Below are 17,176 nucleotides of genomic sequence, written 5' to 3' on the forward strand. Positions count from 1 at the left end.
TGTCCCCGTTCTCAGCAGGCAAGTTGCCCCCCTTGCAGGGCTGGTTGACAACGAGCTCAAAGCCCTTGGCATTGGCCTTGTTGGTGCAATGCAGGCAGGTATGATGAGCCTGGGGGGGCAGCCTGCTCTGTGCCCATCCAAGCTCAGCCCATCCTGGGGTCTGATACGAACCCCAGGGATCAGCCTGTCCAAATAGTGAAACTGAGGCCCAGAGGAGGAGTGTGGAGTCCTCTCCCGGAGGGCTTTTGCTGGGCTAGACAGACCTGGGGAAACAGCCTCCTCCCCAGGGCAACCTGAGGCCAACAGCCCTAGCCCACCGGGCCTGGCAGGGGGCTTGAGACGGGGCTAGGAATAGCACCAAGAGGGGTCTCAGTGCCCAGCCCTAACTCCCCACTCCCCTGCAGCCCCCTCACAGCATGGGACACTTTCCTTCTGGGACCTAGGAGCTTGGCAGGCAGCCGGGGATGGCCGGGCAGCCACAGGCCTTGTCCAGATGGCACCAGGCTGCAGGGCCACAGGTGGGTGGGGTGGAGGGTGTGAGAGCTCCTTGTCCAGAGGGCACCAGGCTGCAGGGCCACAGGTGGGTGGGGTGGAGGGGGTGAGAGCTCCTTGTCCAAAGGGCATCAGGCTGTAGGGCCACAGGTGGGTGGGATGGGGGGTGAGAGCTCCTGCTGAATGCTAGAAACCATGGGGCTCAAGAGCAAGAGTCCCCTCTGTCCCTCCAGAATCTTCTGAAACCTTGTCTCCAAGCTCCACCGGCCCCTGCCCCAGCTCCCACTAACTGCATCTCCACTGTCCCTTCAGTTACCCCAGGCTCGCCGCTTCCTTTCCCTCTGGCTCCCACTGTCTCCCCCCTTCCCTTTCCTACTTTTGCTTCTGGTCTCACTCTCCACACGGCTCCTCTAGGAAGCCGTCCCTGATTGCCCAGGCAGGGCTGCACTGCTGGCCCCTACTTCCCTCCATGGTACACTTGGTCATGGAGGCTGAGGGTAACTGTTCATTTGTCATTCTGTCCCTCGTCCTGGCCTGGGGCTAACTGGGAGAGGACCCCACTTGAGACTCAGCTCTGAGACCCCACAATGCCCAACCATGCTCCAGGCGCTGAAATGCCCAGCAGTGATGGGCACGTGAAGACATGAGTGGAGAAACGAGTGTGTGACTGGGTGGATGTCATGGGCCGTGCTTGGTGGGAACCACAGGGAGGGTTGAAGCCAGGGGCTAGGGAAGAACAGTGGGCAGGACCCCCACCCATCTGGAAAAGTGGAATGGTGTGCACACGCTCGGCCGGCAAGTGGCCCCAGCTGTGGCTTGGCCCTAGCGGCTCAGACGGGGATGGTGTGCGCAGGCTCGGCCGGCAAGTGGCCCCAGCTGTGGCTTTTTTGGCCCCAGCAGCTCGGACGGGGATGGTGTGCGCAGGCTCGGCCGGCAAGTGGCCCCAGCTGTGGCTTGGTCCCAGCAGCTCGGACGGGGATGATGTGCACGCGCTCGGCCGGCAAGTGGCCCCAGCTGTGGCTTTTTTGGCCCCAGCAGCTCGGACGACGGCTTCCAGAACGGCAGACGCTGCAGGGACCTCTCCAGGAGTCCTGTCTAAGACCTTCCACTGAGCTTGTCCTGGCACTGCTTGTGAGGCCACCCTTAGTCCTCAGGGTGGGTGGACTGCCCGCCCAGGGAGACCAGTGTGGCCTCAGGTAGGACACCTGGGTCTGGACCCAGAAGGTGTCCCGGCCTTGCCCCGCTGGCCGCAGGCCCTTGCCTGCAGATGGAGTGAGAGGACTCCTCAGCTTCTGCCTGCATCTCCTCCCTGCTGCTTCCGAGTGAAGCTGGGAGGGTTTTCCCTTCTGTGGCTACAGGACTCCAGCTGTGAGAGGTGAGTGGCCCAGACCACAAGAGGACAGGACAGTGGCCTGGAGGCCCAGGCTGCCTCCCCTGGCACAACCTCCATGTGTCCTAAGGGGGGGTCAGCAGACGACTCAAAAAAGAGCTGGGTCTCCAGTTCTGGCTGGCGGCACTGCTCACCCCAGGGTCCTGGCAGGAGCACCTACCCAGGGCAGGCTGTAGGTGAGCTTTGGGTCCTGGGACCACCTCTGCTTTGCATTTTGCTGGCCACCTGCCCACTGGGCACTGTCTATCTATGGGGAACTGCTGTGGGCATCAACATGCAACTCCCTGGATCCCCAAAACTCACAGGCTGTGATTCCCAAGGGTCCTAGGGCACCCAGGCCAAGCAGCTCTGAGTCCTCAGGTCCTTCAAGTGCAAAGACCTGATGAACAGACAGAACCCTAGGGAAGGAAGGCAGGTGCAAGCTCAGACTCAGAAGAAAACAGGCTAGGACGGGGCCTGGGTGACCGCCAGCTGGACTCCCCGTTTCCCGTGGCGAAAGGAGTCTGCAGCACCTACTCCAGCTTTGGGCTCTCCCGGGAGCAAGCTGGCGGCTCTGCTAGGGGAGCTCAGGTTTTCCTGTGTGTCTGGCACACGGCAACTCAGCCACCCCTCCCTGTGCACCGCTCTGCCCTTCTGCCCCTCTACCCCCTAGACCATGGCCCCTCCCAAGGGGCCAGCAAGACTAGCCCAGCTTGGGGAAAAGGTGGCCCACGGCCCCTCCTTCCTGATCCCCCTCCTTTACCTCCCAGTTCTGGGAGTTGTGAAGTTCATCCAGACGCATCTAACTCAGACCTTGCCTGCTGCTTTTTAACTGGGTCTTTCTTGTTCTGTTGGTGAAGATACAGTGTTGCTTGTCATCTCTCTGAGACCAGCCGTAGCCACTCTTTTCCCCTTCATCTCTCTGTGACCTTGGACAAGGTCCCTGGGCCTCTGTGTCCCCTAATGGGAGGAGGCACATGAGTTGGGTAGAAGGAAGGCCCCAGAGGGCCTGGGTTCAAATCCTAGTTCTGCCTTCCGCTGGCTGTTGAGCTTGGACAGTTTCCCTTACTCTCTGTGCCTCAGTTTTGCCGTCTGTAAAATGGAACTAGCACTGACCTATTTGGGGAAGGGGTGTTGTGAAGGTCGTGGACACAGGTGGAACAGGCCCAAGGCCTAGCACGGGGGTGTGCTGGACCTCAGCCAGCTTGGGAGACAGGGGTCGTCACAGAAACAGGACCCCTGCCCCTAAGGGTGGGAGCTGAGGCAGGGGAGGAGGAGAGAGCAAGACTCTACAGCCAGCTTGTTGCAAGCCGGAGTCAGGGAAGGAAAAGTGTGGGATGCATCCTGGGAAGAGCCAGCGGAAGCAAAGGCAGGGCTGGGGCTCACTCTGCAGGGGGGCGGGGAGGGGATGGGCTGTGCGCACAGCAGTGGGTCAGGAAGGACTCTAAGGATACACCAATGAGACATCCTCTGCCCTCCAGGGCCACAAGGCCCCTGTGTGCTCTGGCCACCAGACAGTGCCAAGTGAATGGTGCGGGCAGCCCTGTGGGACAGGGCAGGGTGTGAGCCAGGGCTGCTGCTCAGCTGTGAGCCAGGGAAGGACGTGGATCCCCCAAGAGAGGAGGAGGGGACCAGGTGGCAGCAGGGCAGAGGTTTTGTTCCCTTATGTCCATTCTACAGAGCGGGAAGCCCAGGCTCAGAGGCCTGGAGTGAGTGCAGAGAAAACCCTTTCCTCGCTCCCAGGCTGCCTTGGTCGTCAGCTGTTGCATCCCCCCAGATGGGCCACTGGCCTCACCACTGGCAGCTGTGGGCACAGGCACCACAGAAGAAGTGGGGAGAAGGGTGAGGGGTCGGAAGTCAGGGCCAGCCCAGGGCAGAACTGAAGTTGCAAAGGAACTAGCCAGCGAGCCTGGGGAGAGATGGGCTCCCAGAACTCCAGCCCTTCCAGCCATCGGTCCCCACACCTTACCCAGCAAAGCCCACAGGAATGGCCTATGCCTGGGAGCAGCCGGGTGGCAGGCCTGGTGTGGGAACCGCTGGGGCCAATCAGAGGGCAGGAAGGCCCCTGGTGTGGGCGACACCTGCAGGGCAGGGCTGGCCAGGGCTAAGCACGTGGGGGCACCACCCCATGCAGCAGTGAGCCACTGAGTGGGGGTGTGAGGGGCTGGCCAGGGGGAAACGCTCCCAAAATATGAGCCTTAGGGGCGGAGCCTGGGGCTGGGGTCAGGTGGGCCCCTGGGCCAGGCCAGCAGCAAGGGCGAGGCCTCCAGCAGGCCCCCCAGGAGGATGTGCAGGGCAGCCCGAGGGGACTGGGCGGGGGTTGAACCAGAGCCAAGAAATCAGTACAGTCTGGGCACCAGGGCCGGGCATCTCAGAGGCTTCCTCATTCCTGGCCCCGTGGGAGTAGCCGGACCCCGGCGTGCCGCTGCTGCCGCCGCCGCCGATTCGCTTACTGTCTCACGGGGAACCAGGGCCTCCTGCCAAACTGCCCAGCCCAGGCTCCATGCACGCCAGCCCCACAAGCCCCACCGACCACCAAGTCCTGGCCCCGGGCCACCCTCTGCTCTTAGATGGGGAGACTGAGGCTGTACATCCAGGAGGGTCGCCCCAGAGGCTGCCCATGCATCAGGAAGGAACAGGGCTGGGACTGTGAGTCCAACACTCTTTTCTGGCTGTCGCCCCCTCCACACCCTAGAGGGGTCCATCCCCCTTGAGAAGCCCCTCCACGGGGATCTGGGTCTGGGGCCAGCTCCGTGGGTGCCCAGGCTGGGCACAGCAAGGATGGGGTCTGTTTGATCAGCAGTTCCGCCCGATGCCAGGCTGCTGGGACAGCGGGCAGTGGCCAAACCGGCCCTGCCACATGCCTCCGGCCCTCGGGGAAGCGCTGTGCATCGCCGTGTGCATGGCTCTCGCAGGCTGCAGGCTGGGAGGCCCTGCCACAGCCAGGCTCTGGGGAGGAGCAGCGGAGCCTGTGGCCAGCCGCAGGCTGTGTTGAGCTTCTGGGGGCCTCATGCCACCTTCCCAGGCCTGGTGAGAGCAAGGCAGGCCCCAGGGCTGTGGAGCCAAAATCCACCAGACCCAGCTGGATGGACCTACAGGGACCCTGAAAGCCAGACCCCACCCTGGTCAGAGGGAAGCAGAGGCACAGGGGCCATTGGGGCCTGCTGTCCCTTCTTCTTACAGCAGCTCCAGCCCAGCCCCTGGTAACCAGGTGCCAGGCCCATGGCCCTCCTGTTCCTGCAGCCTGAGCCTGGTGCTGTCCAGCAAGGCCTCAGGGTCTGTGTCCTATGCCCCAGCGCCCCTGGCTGGGTGGGGCCAGCCCAAAGGTGCCTGGAGGCAGGCAGGCGTGACTTGATCTCAAGGGTGGGCTCTGGGCAAGGGTGTCTGGTGTGAGGATGGGAGTGACGGCCCACAGAGGAGCATGAGGAAGCCAGACAGCCGGGGGCACATGAAGGCCTCGGGGGCTCATCCTGGGTGGGCAGAGCATGTGTCCCCACCGGTGGGGCCACAGCTGCAGGCACATCGCATGGGGACTCCACACACACTTCTCCGATTACAGCTTTTATTGGGCCGAGCGCTCCCCTCCAGGGGAGGCTGCCATCAGAAGGGTGGGGACGCAGCACCTTGGTCACCATCACCCCAATCTGGGCCACCCTGACCCCCGTCTCACCCAGGCAAAGGGCCTGTTGCTGACAGACTTCGGGGTGGGCAGGGGCTCAGTGGGGTGCCCAGCAGCCAAGGGACAGTGCGAGTGACTCGGTGGCATCAGGGGCTCCGAGGGTCTGTTCAAACAGGAGGAGGAGCCTGGTTCGGGAGATGGGGGATGGGATGGGGGGTAGGTATGGGGAATAGGGATGGGGGATCGGGGTCAGGGATGGGATGAGGGATGAGGGCCGCAGCCATCCCCCCTCCGGTACCCAGTGTAGGTCACAATAATTTAAAGACACTATAGACATTTCAACGCTATATAACAACATAAGTTAACCAGGTTCCTTGCAGAGGCTGCCGGGCCTATGGACTCAGGTGTGTTCTGGGACTTGGGGAAGGTAAGGGGATGGGACCAGGCTGAGGATGGGGCATTCACGGTGACCCGCAGACTCAGAGCATCCAGGCATGGTTGGGGCACATGGGCTGGACCACAGGGCCAGAGCCCAGGAGGGACCCACTTGCCCCAGGCTGAGCCCAGGCCCTTGGCTTGTCGGCTGCTCAAGAACACATTCCCACGGGCTTCCAAGAGAACACACCCTAAATGGGGGCCAGGCAGTGGGCACTGGGGGTGCACCAGGAGCCAGCTGCAGACCATCCTCTCTGGCCTCGGTCAAGTTCCTCCCTCTGTCACTCATGCTCCTCAGAGACGGGTGGGAGCGTCCAGAAAGGACACGTCCAGCTCTAGATCCAGATTCTCTCAGCATTGGGGTCAGGGTAAAAGGACCAGGACAGGGTTAGGCAAAGCCTCAAAGGCACCGAGGGGAGTGCAGGCCCCAATGAGGCTGTCAGGGAGTGGAGGGAGCAACCGAGTGCCTCAAGGCATGGGAGCTACCTCCTGCCACCCTGGGCATCCTGATGTGTTCTCCCAGGTCCAGAGCCCCAGGCTGGGCAGGAGAAAGGTAGAAGCCTCCACTCAGAGCTGCAGGGTCTCTGGCAGGTCCTTGTGCCACTCTGGGCCTCAGAGTCCCCATCTGTCAAATGGGACAAATATCCCTGACCACTCACCACCTGCCTGTCTCCCGTGGCAGCACTGTCCCAGGGGTCAGGCTGGCTCCAGGGGGAAGGGGGTCTCTGTAAACTGGAAGTGCCAGGCCGGGAGGGTGACAGGATGAGGGAGGGAACGAAGCACTCCTGGAACCTGACGTGGGTGACATTTTGATTTGCTTGATATTATTTTTTCTTTTTTTTGTTTTTTTTTGAGACAGATTCTTGCTCTGTCACCCAGGCTGGAATACAGTGGCACAATCTTGGCTCATTGCAACCTCCACCTCCGGGGTTCAAGCAAGTGTCCTGTCTCAGCCTCCCGAGTAGCTGGGATTACAGGTATGCACCACCACGCCCAGCTAATTTTTGTATTTTTAGTAGAGACAGGGTTTCACCATGTTGACCAGGCTGGTCTCGAACTCCTGACCTCAGGTGATCCACCTGCCTCGGTCTCCCAAAGTGCTGGGATTACAGGCGTGAGCCACCACGCCCGGCCATTGATAGGATTTTCAAAAGAAGGAAAGACAGCGTGGAGGAGCCTGTCCATGGCTCTCCTCCAAGGCCCGGTCAGGGCTGTGTGGTCCGACGAGCCCCTGCCCAGCTCACTTCTAGGACCCGCAGGCACCGCGTGGTCCCCATCAACCCCAGGCTGCCTCAGCTCTGCAGGGGCAGAGGGCCGGCCAGGTGGGGCCGGGAGAGGAAACAGAGGGTGTCGAGGGGATGGGCTGACACAGAGTACGGAGTTAGGGCTGACTACGCGTTAGTGCTGAGAATCCTCTTCTGATACTAAGAAAACATAAATAATTTGTGTCAACATCTGTCCCCACCGCCCCAGCGCCCGGTGGCAGACCCAGCCTGGGAACTGGTCTTGAGAGGCCAGCCAGCGTAGCTTTTCTGTGTCCCTGCTGCCAGGTGGGGCCAGGGACGCTCAGTGTCATCGTCACTTTGCTCTCTGGGATACAGGTGTGTCCTGGAGGTTCATTTTCCCAGAGAGAAGAAAGGGAACTTGCTGGGCCCCGTTGGGGAGCACTAAGGCCCCTGGCCTTGCTCTCTCAGTGGGTCATGGGCGCTGTTCTGCCGCAGGAGGTGATGGGAGGAGGTGGCAGGAAGGAGCCCCAGGGGGGTGGGCAGAGGGCATGGGCCCCGGCCGGTGCCCTCCTGCACCTGGAGCTCCCCGCTTCTGCACCCACCTCTGTCTGCCGCTGGCAGCACCAAGGCAGGGAAGGTGAGGAGTGGATGTGCAAAATGCCGCTGGGTTCCGGGGTGCCCGTGGCCGCCTCTGGGCCTGGCCTCACTTGCAGGTGAAGACCTCGGTGCGCTCGCTGCAGGTGTTGCACTTGACGAAGCAGCACCAGTGGAATTTGCAGTTGCACTGCCACACCTTGGTGTACTGGTGGGTGTTGTAGCCTCGGCCGCAGCACATGGTGTCACAGCCGTCCGCACCGGGCGACGTGCGGTTGCAGAGACGGCCCTGCGTGCCCACGCTGCCCGTGGCCGCGTCCTCCTCGCAGTAGTTGGGCGACTTCTCAATGTACACCAGGTCTGTCTCCATGGGCTTCTGATAGCTGCGCAGCTGTTTGATGCGCAGGAAGGTGGGCTGCCGCAGACGGCTGGCCCGCACCACCTCCACCTGCACGGCCGCGTTGTACTTCTCCTTCAGCAGGTGGCCCACCTCTCGGAACTTGGGCAGCGTGGTCCAGCAGGTCTTGGTGGTGCAGGAGCCAGACACGCCATGGCATTTGCACTCCAGCTGCATCCGGTCCTCTAGAACCTGAGGGCAACAGGGAAGCTGCTCGGCACGGCATGGCCCAAGCTGGGCCCCTCCAAGTTCCCCTACCCCTGCCTCTAGCCCAACCCTGGAGCCCGCTCCTCCACTTGCGGCTCCACAGGTAAATGTCTCTCCCTCTCTGAGCCTCAGCCTCCTCACCTATTACATGGGGCTGCTAACAATAGGTCTCCACTGCATAGGAGGTTGTGAGGGTGCAGTGAGAATATTCAGGACTTGGCGGAGCCTGCTCTACAGTTATTGAAGGTATTTTATTAGACTCACAGCCCTTCAAGGAGATGCTATATCCTGGTCATGCACTGGTGAAGAAACAGAGGCTTGGGGCTGTGGGAGCTGCTGCAGGTCACAGGCAGCAGGTGGGGTAGGCCCAGCAACAGTAGGTGCTTAATAAATGCTCATTACCCCACCCTGCCATCTCTCCCGCTCCCCACCCTCGGGCTTGGTGTAGGGTCTGGCATGCAGTTGGTGCTTAACAAATGGCTGTTTAATGGAAGCCTGGAGTGCGGTGGCCCTCGGCGCACGTTTGCCCAAGGCTGAGGGGTGAGCGGGGAGGCGAGTACATGGGTCAGCGAGGCCCGGGTGTGCTGAGAAGCCAACAGCCCCGGCCCGCCCGCTGTTGTTCTTTCTCCCCAGCTTCACAAGGGCCCTCCACGGGTGCAGCCGAGTGTTTTCCTTGGGCCTCCCTCCATGGCCCTGGAAGGCTGATTCCCAGAGCCAGCCCTGACCCCAGGTACTCATTTACCCGGATCGAAAGGGCCCTGCCAGCCGGGCCTGATTGAAGATGGGGAATTATTAGCTGGCGCCCCGCAGCTGCAGAGAGGCCATTTGTCAGCTGTCAGAGCTCTGCTGGCCTCACTCGGCAGCCCAGCCCTGCCGGGGTTGGCCACCCTCTGTCCCTCGGGCCAGAACTCACGGACATGGGGCACCTGCTGTTGGCCCCCAGCTCTAGCCTGGTGGAGAAGTCCCCCAGAAAATGAATGAATGAATGAGTACAAGAGAAAGAGAGAACCCCACAGAGACGGCTACTGCCCCAAGCAGCTTCCCTGGCCTGGTTGCATGAGGTCCTCTGAGGCTCACAGTTCAGCATGGGACACAGTGAAGGTGCTGCAGGAACCCAGGAGAGCCTAATCCTGCTGGAGTGAGGGTGCTTGAGGTAGGGGCTTCCTGGAGGAGGTGTGGGTATTGATGGATGAGTCGGAGCTCATTAGACAAAGAGGACAGCATTCCAGGAGGGGTTCAACATGAGCAAAGGTCTGGAGACCACTGAGCATGAAGGAAAAGACTGGGTCCTAGGCTGGCAGGTGGGTGCCGGGTGGGCCCAAAGACTCATCAGGTGGGTGCTGGGTGGGCCCTAGGCTGGCAGGTGGGTGCCGGGTGGGCCCTAGGCTGGCAGCCTGGAGCTGGGGTGTTCTCTGCTCTGCATGAGTGATGCCCTTCAACAAAGACTGGGGAGACTGGAGAGACTTGGGGGAGGTGGGAGAGGGAGGCTGATGCCCCTCCCAGGATGGCTGAGGGTGGGAGGAGCCCAGGTGTCCTGAGAAGAGGGCGGGGTAGCTTTGGGGAATTGCAGGGCTCGGAGGCTGGGCTGAGGGGCATCTGGGCCAAGGTCATGGGCCAGAGCCTGGACTGGGTGTCTGGGCGACCCCCAGAGAGTATATTGGGACCTCCTCCCTGCCTCCTGTCCCTCCCCCATCCTGTCCATCACCCCAGCTCCCTGTTCATCTCTGCTGGGATCTGTCCCCTCCTGGAAAAGCCCTTCCCTCCACTAACCTGCCCTTCAAGCGTGGAAGTGTCCCTGGCCCTGGCCACACGGTCTGCTCGGATGCTCCCCAGGCCAGATGCCACCCCAGGAGCTGCCCTGATGGTGGCCCCTCTCGGAGTTCCCAGCCAGGAGAAGTTCACCCCACCTCGGGCTGCTCACCCTCCTCAGATGGGCCTGGATGGCCGGAGACCCAGCAGGCCTGTCCAGACTAGAGGGTGTGCAGGCCACATGGTCTAGGCTCAAGCTGCCCTCTAGTGCTCCCGCTGTGGCCCAGGATGGCTGCCTCTGGTACTGCGCCCTGTATCCCTCCCCCTCCTCCCTCCCCTGTCCCTGTCTCCCAGTCTTCATCAAGGCCAGGGAACCCAGCTGCATGCTACTGCCCGCCTGGGGATAATCGGCCCCTGCAGGGCCAGGCCCGTGACCATCCGCAGATAAAGCCTGTTGGGCCGCTGCTTGCAGAGCGGGGGGCCACACCCTTGCTTGGCTGGATCCTTTGGGTCAGAGCCTCTCCCAGGAAGTGATCACGGGGTTCAAGAATGTGCCGTTTCCTTCTCCAGTGCCCTGGCCATTCGAGCGACAGCAACGGTGGTGCCAGCACTGAGACCGGCCCCCTGCCCCGGGAGACCACCTGGCAGGGCTCAGAGTGAGCTCATCTTGCTCAGGGGAGCTGCAGGCTGCAGCAGGGGCCGCTTCTCCAGGCCTTGGTTCCTCCTCGACCCTGGGGGCCTGGTTGGGCGGGGGGGGGGGGGGGGGACTGAGGGGGCTCCAGGAAACGGCCGATTCAGTGTTCTTTCCAGAATAAGGCTTGTAGCCTGTGCTCTGGCAACAGTGCTCAGTTATAGCCAGGCTGGGGAGTCATGGGGTTGGTGGACTAAAGTCCTTCCAGTGGGAGGCTGACCAGCCCAGGAGCCTGACGTCCGATATTCCAGCCACTGGGGCTGACGGAAGGCACCTCACCCTGGATCCTGGCCACGGCCTGGGGCTGTGGAACGAGGTGCCTCACACCCTCTTCCACAGCACCTCCCCTGCCTGCTGGTCCCTGCCCCTAAGTGTGGCCCTGACCTGTGAGCCCCTCAGGGACACAGCCCATGTGTGCTTCACCCTCTGACCACGAGCCCACAGAGTGGATTGAATGTGGCCTCAAGTGAAGTTACGTCATGAGCCACTGGCTGAGGAGGAGAGAGTGTGGAGGGCGTGCCCCTCCCCGGAGCCGGCGCTCCCATGAGAACGGTGTGAACGATATGCCCACCCCGCAGGACGCTGCGGACCCTCAGTCGGGGAAGGGCTGTGCAAAGACGTGGGACATGGCCAGCTAATGGGGTTCCCACCCCCTGGCTCTAGGAGCTGCTGACACTCCCCGACAGCAATGGCTTCTAACCTCATGTCACCAAGAGGTGCCCTCAGCTGTCCGGACAACGGCCCCCAGGCCTCTGCAGGTGGACAATCTCCTGCCTTTACTGGGTTGGTCTTGGGGGCATGGCCTCTGTCTGCCCTGCCCCACACAGCAGTGGGGACCATGCACCAGGGGCAGAGCTGGTGCCGGGCACTGGGCACTCAGGTCTCCAAAACCTCAGGGGCTGCTCTGAGAGCTTTCTGCACAGGCACCCTGTGGCAGCCCATTAAAGGCCACCCCAGCCCACCAGGGAGCTTGGGGAAGGGCAGCCAGGGCCTTGGTCTGGTAGAAGTGGGGGCAGGGCAGGGGCGGGCCTCCAGACTCTGCCCATCTCACTCTTGCCCACCAGGGACACCAGTCTGGGCCACATGCCAGCTTGGGGAATGGCATAGCAGGCCCCCAAATTCATGTCCGCTCAGAGCCTCAGCAAGTGACTTTATTTGGAAGTAGGGCCTTTACAGATGTGATTAAGGAAATGATGGAGAGGAGGTCGTCACCCTGGGTTGTCCAAGTGGGCCCTAAATCCAATGAGAGTGTCCATATGAGAGATGGAAGAGGGCCAGGCACAGTGGCTCACGCCTGTTAATCCAAGCACTTTGGGAGGCCGAGGCAGGCAGATCACCTGAGGTTAGGAGTTCAAGACCAGCCTGGCCAACATGGTGAAACCCCATCTCTACTAACAATACAAAAATTAGCTGGGCATAGTTGCACACGCCTGTAATCCCAGCTACTCGGGAGGCTGAGGCAGGAGAATTGCTTGAACCCAGAAGGCAGAGGTTGTGGTGAGCAGAGATCAGGCCCCTGCACTCCAGCCTCGGCAACGGAGCGAGACTCCGTCTCAAAAGAGATGGAAGAGAAGGAGACTCAGGCTCAGAGGAGACCTGGTACAGACAGGCAGGGGCTGGAGGGATGTGATCACAGCAGAGGAACACCGGGAGCTGAGGAATGCTGGGAGAGCCAGGAAGCCTCCTGCCCTGGTGCCTGGAGGGAGTGCAGCCCTGCCAACCAGCACCTCGATTTTGGACTTGGGGCCCCAGAGCTGAGAGAGAACAGATGTCCTTTGCTCTAAGGCCCCACCCACGGCACTTGTCTGTGGCGGCAGTCAGCTGCTTTCCACCCACCTCACTGTGCAGTGGGGTCCTGTGGAAGTTGGGGGGCAGGGGCAGGCCTGGTACTCTGTGATGGGGCCAGGGCCCCAGCACCAACCCAGGAAGGGCTGGATTCAGTGCTTATGGAAACTTCTAGAAGCCCTACCCTACACCCACCTCCCACTGCCTTGATGAGCACCGTGCTCTTTAGAAAGGACCCCGTCCTGAGGGTCACCGTGACACCACCACCCGTGGCCTTTTCTAAGGACTCAGGCCACACTTGTGCCCCACAGGTGCACAGGGTAGGGGCTGTTGGAGGGGCAGTGAGGAGTTGGGGGGACAAAGTGCATTGCACCCACTGTGCAGATGAGGAGGCCAAGGCCCAGCAGAAGCATGGGCCAGCCAGGGCCTCACCGACTGTTGGAGACAAGGCTGGTAGGAGAATTGGCCACTGGTGGCATTGTCAGAGCCCTTTCCTGTGGCTGTCCTCTTTGTCCCCTGCCCACCCATGGGGACCGTCACCAGCCTTCTTGTTTTCCCACCTCCTGTCTCCCCAGGGGCCAGTCCTGCCTGCCTCCATTTCCCTTCTGTCTTTCCATCACTTCTGAGTCAGCCCTGGGGTTCACACAGCACCCTAGAGCTAAATCAGACACAATCCCGGTCCTTGAGTTGGTCAGTGTCACTGCCCCAGGGCCCTGCAATGGCACCTGTAACCCAGAGACCAACACCACCCTACCCGGCCCTGGTCTTGACACACTGCATACCACGACCTGGGTCCCCCCATGCCTGTACCTGTGCTATTCCCTCTGCCTGGAGTGCCCTTCCCCGCATCCCTGCTGTGTACACTTCCCCACGAGCAGGGACCCGAGCTTAGGCCTCCAGAGCCACTCATCCAGGTCTGCTGCTCACTGAGCCTCACTCTCCTTATCTTTAAAATGGGGACAGTGAGAGCTGCTTCTCCAGGGGTGTGGGAAGGGCTCTGCTCAGAACCTAAGCAAGGGTGGTGGTGGTTTCCACGAGGGCTCAGCCTTGCCTTCTCCTCTAGGGAGTCCTCCCAGATGCCTCCAGGTAGGTGACCCACACTTTCCTCTGGCCTCTCTAGGTTAGTGGGCCTCCATTATGGTATGGACTGTGATCTGCCTGTACCTGGAGACTAGTGCTCACATGCTGGCTGTGTCACTCATTCCTTCATCCATCTGTTCACCCATCCATCTATCCTTCCAACCACCTACCCCTCCAGCCATCCTTCCATCCACTCATGAATCCACTCATCCATCCACCTACCCATCCTTTCATTCATCTACTTATCCACCCACCCACCCATCCATCCACCCACCCACCAATACTTCCACCCACTCATCCTTCCATCCACTCATACATCCATGCATCCACTTATACACTCACCAACCCACCCATCCACCCACCCAACAATAACTTAATAACCACCTGCATGATAACCTCCACATCTACAAGAGAAAGTCAAACCCCTGGCCTGGTGTTCAAGATCTCTTCTGTGCCAGGCCCTACTTGCTTCCCAAGCCCTGTGGCCATCAAAGCTTCACTCTGACACTCTCCTATGCAACCAGGCCCTCACCATCCTGGGTGTGACCCCTGCACCCCTCATGTAGCCAGAGCCCTGTCTGATTCCTCTCTGCCCCGTGCCCAGCCTAGCACCTGGCACAGAAAAGGGCAGTGAGTGACCAGTGGTCTCAGCTATGGTTCCTGGGCCCGAGGGATTCTTCAGCTCCTCTTTGCCTGGAATGGCAAGTCTGTCCCACATCTGAGGAGCCCCCTAGGCTCTGCTGCCCTGGGTGCAGCCCCCAGGCCTCGCAGCCAGAGCTGGCTGGGCGTTCCACTTGGCTGGCCACCCTATCTCAGGCCATCTTGCCGCCGTGCGGCTGCTCCTCCCAGCCCAGTATCTGGGGCCCTCATCTCCAGCGGGTGGGGCCCGGCTTGCTCTGACTTCTTCCCCAGTGTGTCCCTGCCTGAATTTCCTCCATTGCCACCCACCACACTCCGTCCCGCCCCGTGCAGGAGCGGCTTGCTCCCCAGCAGCCCCCGGCTCACAGCTTCCACCTTCCTCAGGCTACTCCTGCCTCCTGGGGGCATCCCTTCCTTGCTGAGTAAAAAGGCTGCCTCTGCCAGGAAGTCTTTCCTGGTGTGCTGATGTGACCTCTGGGACCAGGAACGCCAAGGGCAGGGACATGGGCTGTGGCCTGGGACCTCCCCCCACCGGGTCCCCAGACAAGCCCAGCTCACACCCTGCATGGAAATGGGGTCCCCGTCTTAGCTGGGGGCTGTGAGTATCGCGTCAGCATTCAGAGCCTCGGCTCTCACATCTCCGGATGGGGACAGCCTCCTCCAGGTGTCGGGAGGCTCAGAGCCACGCATGTGGAGGACCCGGACGGCCCCACCTGCTGCACACCTACGGCGACTCAACTGCTTCTGCTAGAAGAGGAGCCTGAGGCTCCGAGAGGTCAGCGGGTGATACAGTGGTCCCAGCTAACGCCCGCACCAGCTGCACCCGCACCCTACCTTCCTGCCGGCCTCATTGTTATGCAGGTTCATGAGGCGCCGCGCGTTCTTCTTGATCTCCCGAGCGTCCACGAAGCGCCGGGAGAAGTCAATGCCGTAACGCACGTCGGCCGAGCAGCCACCCCACTTCCAGCCCTCGGCTTGGTTGTAGTAGCCCTGCTTCTCACGGTCACAGCCGCAGTTGCTCAGGTTGCCTTGGCTGCAGGCAGCGGTGACGGCGTGCGCTACGCCAGCCGCAGTGATGGCGTACGTGAAGGCAGCCTCACGGCTCCCTGCGGGGACAGACAGGTGCAGAAGGTGAGACCCCAGGCCCTGGGCCAGGTGGGCTCAGGGATCGGGGTGCCAGGCCTCGATCCACCTGAGGTTGGCTGGTTGTGTGACCCTGGGCTCATCGCTTGCCCCCCTCTGAGCCTCTGACTCACCAAAGTGGGGTTGATGGGAGCCACCTCTCAAGGCTATAGTGGGGGCAGCGCCTGGTATACAGTAGGCCCCAGGTCACCCTGCGAGTGCCTGGTACACAGCAGGCCCCAGTGCACCCTGCGACCGCCCTCCAGCATGCAGTGCTGCCAACAGCTTCTCTCCCTGTTCCCAAGACTATGGGCGGGAGAGGCCCAGTTTCTCTAGCCCTGAGAGTGAGCGGTGGGGACCTGTGGAGGGGGATGGGCATCCATGCCTCTGCCCCTCCCCTCTGCCAGCCTCCCAGGAGACCTTCCTCATGAACGGGCATTTGCACTGACCCCCGTGGGGACCAGGCACGCATGGCTGATGGAAGCTGGGGCCACGGGGAGCATGGGGGGGGGGCCTCATCCCCACCCAGGAACCCAGGCAGAAGTCACACAGCTCAGAAGCTCTTTGTTGCCATCTCCCTCTCGGTCCACCCACCTTCAGTCCATCTCCAGATCCTCGGCCTCTTTTCCTCACTTCCTCCTAATACCCCTGCCTGACCCAGGGGCCCCAGAACTGCCTGGACTTGGGCAGCAGTCCTCCCTGCCTCCTCCATTCCCCCAGCCACCAGCTGGTTCCCTCCAAGGGCAGTCTCACCAGGGCCCTCGCTGGCACCTTCGCTGCTTCCCTCTGCTGGTAGAGCCAAGCCCACGGCTGAGCTGGGAGGGGAGGGTCCCAGGTCAATGCCCGCTGGCTGCCTCAGCCCTCTCTCCCCAGAACAATGACTCAGTCCTTCCAGGCGCTGCTCACATCCCCTGGGGATTATGTGGTCTTTTTGGTGGAATTCCCTCCCACTTCATACCCAAATCCCAAGGACCTTCCAAGGCCAGGGTCTGAGGCCTCCCTGTCCAGGCAGCCTTCCCAGACCCCCAGCCAGAAGGGAGCACTTGGTACCTGACCCTTCAGTTCCAGATCTGACCCAGATCCGGACACCCTCTCCCTGGTGAGCCCTACAGGTGGGGACTTCTGTATGGGTCCGAAGGCCCCTGAGGTGGGCAGCTTCAGCTCTCATTTCCTCTTTGTTTCCCCCAGCTCCAGGCCAGGCCCTGTGCATCCTTCCATCCTGGCTCTGGACTCTTGGGTCCCTCTCAACCTGCCCCTGGCTGAGTCCGTGTCATTTCTATGTCCCCAGTGCCTGGCCCATGTGGACACCGAGCAGGCTCAACCATGCCAGCTGGAGGACCAAGAGCCAAACTCCAGTGAGCGGGAACCTCCCTGCCCATCTCAGCAACAGGCAGAACAGGGCCAGTGCTCAGCCTAGGAGAGGGCAGCTGGAGACTCACGCCACTGGCATGGCACAGTCCTCTGCCCAGCACCTGCGAGCACCTGCACAGCCCTCAGTTGCCCACTGCTGTGCCTGTTATTGGGGCTGAGGTGACAGCCCACAGACTGAGAGTCGAGTCAGGTCTGTTCTATGAACAGCCATTGAGCACCAATGGCATGTCCAGCTTTGTGCTAGCGGCTGTGTGCATGCTCTGGGGCCACTTCCTAGCCTGCTGGGGGCTCAGCCAGGTGGGGTCCCTCTTCCCCTAGGGTATCTTCCATCAGGGTGAGGCCTGGGGTGGGGCCCACCAGCCTTAGGAGAAGGCCGTGGTGGGCTGTCTGTCTGCCGTCA

At 61.5% G+C, this 17,176-nt stretch overlaps 1 protein-coding gene across 1 annotated transcript in view; it reads right to left on the reverse strand.

Moving 5' to 3' along the window:
• Positions 1 to 5,415: 5,415 nt before the first annotated feature.
• WNT7B (Wnt family member 7B) overlaps positions 5,416 to 17,176 on the reverse strand; it is a 50,758-nt gene continuing 38,997 nt past the window's right edge. The window contains exons 3-4 of the mRNA XM_032139169.2: positions 15,118 to 15,389; positions 5,416 to 8,324 (exon numbers count right to left, since the gene is read on the reverse strand). Coding sequence (XP_031995060.1) covers positions 7,845 to 8,324; positions 15,118 to 15,389 — 752 coding nt within the window. The 3' untranslated portion in view covers positions 5,416 to 7,844. The remainder of the gene's footprint in view (positions 8,325 to 15,117; positions 15,390 to 17,176) is intronic.

This window comes from Hylobates moloch, unplaced genomic scaffold (genome assembly GCF_009828535.3).
Source record: "Hylobates moloch isolate HMO894 unplaced genomic scaffold, HMol_V3 SCAFFOLD_19, whole genome shotgun sequence".
Taxonomy (NCBI): domain Eukaryota; kingdom Metazoa; phylum Chordata; class Mammalia; order Primates; family Hylobatidae; genus Hylobates; species Hylobates moloch.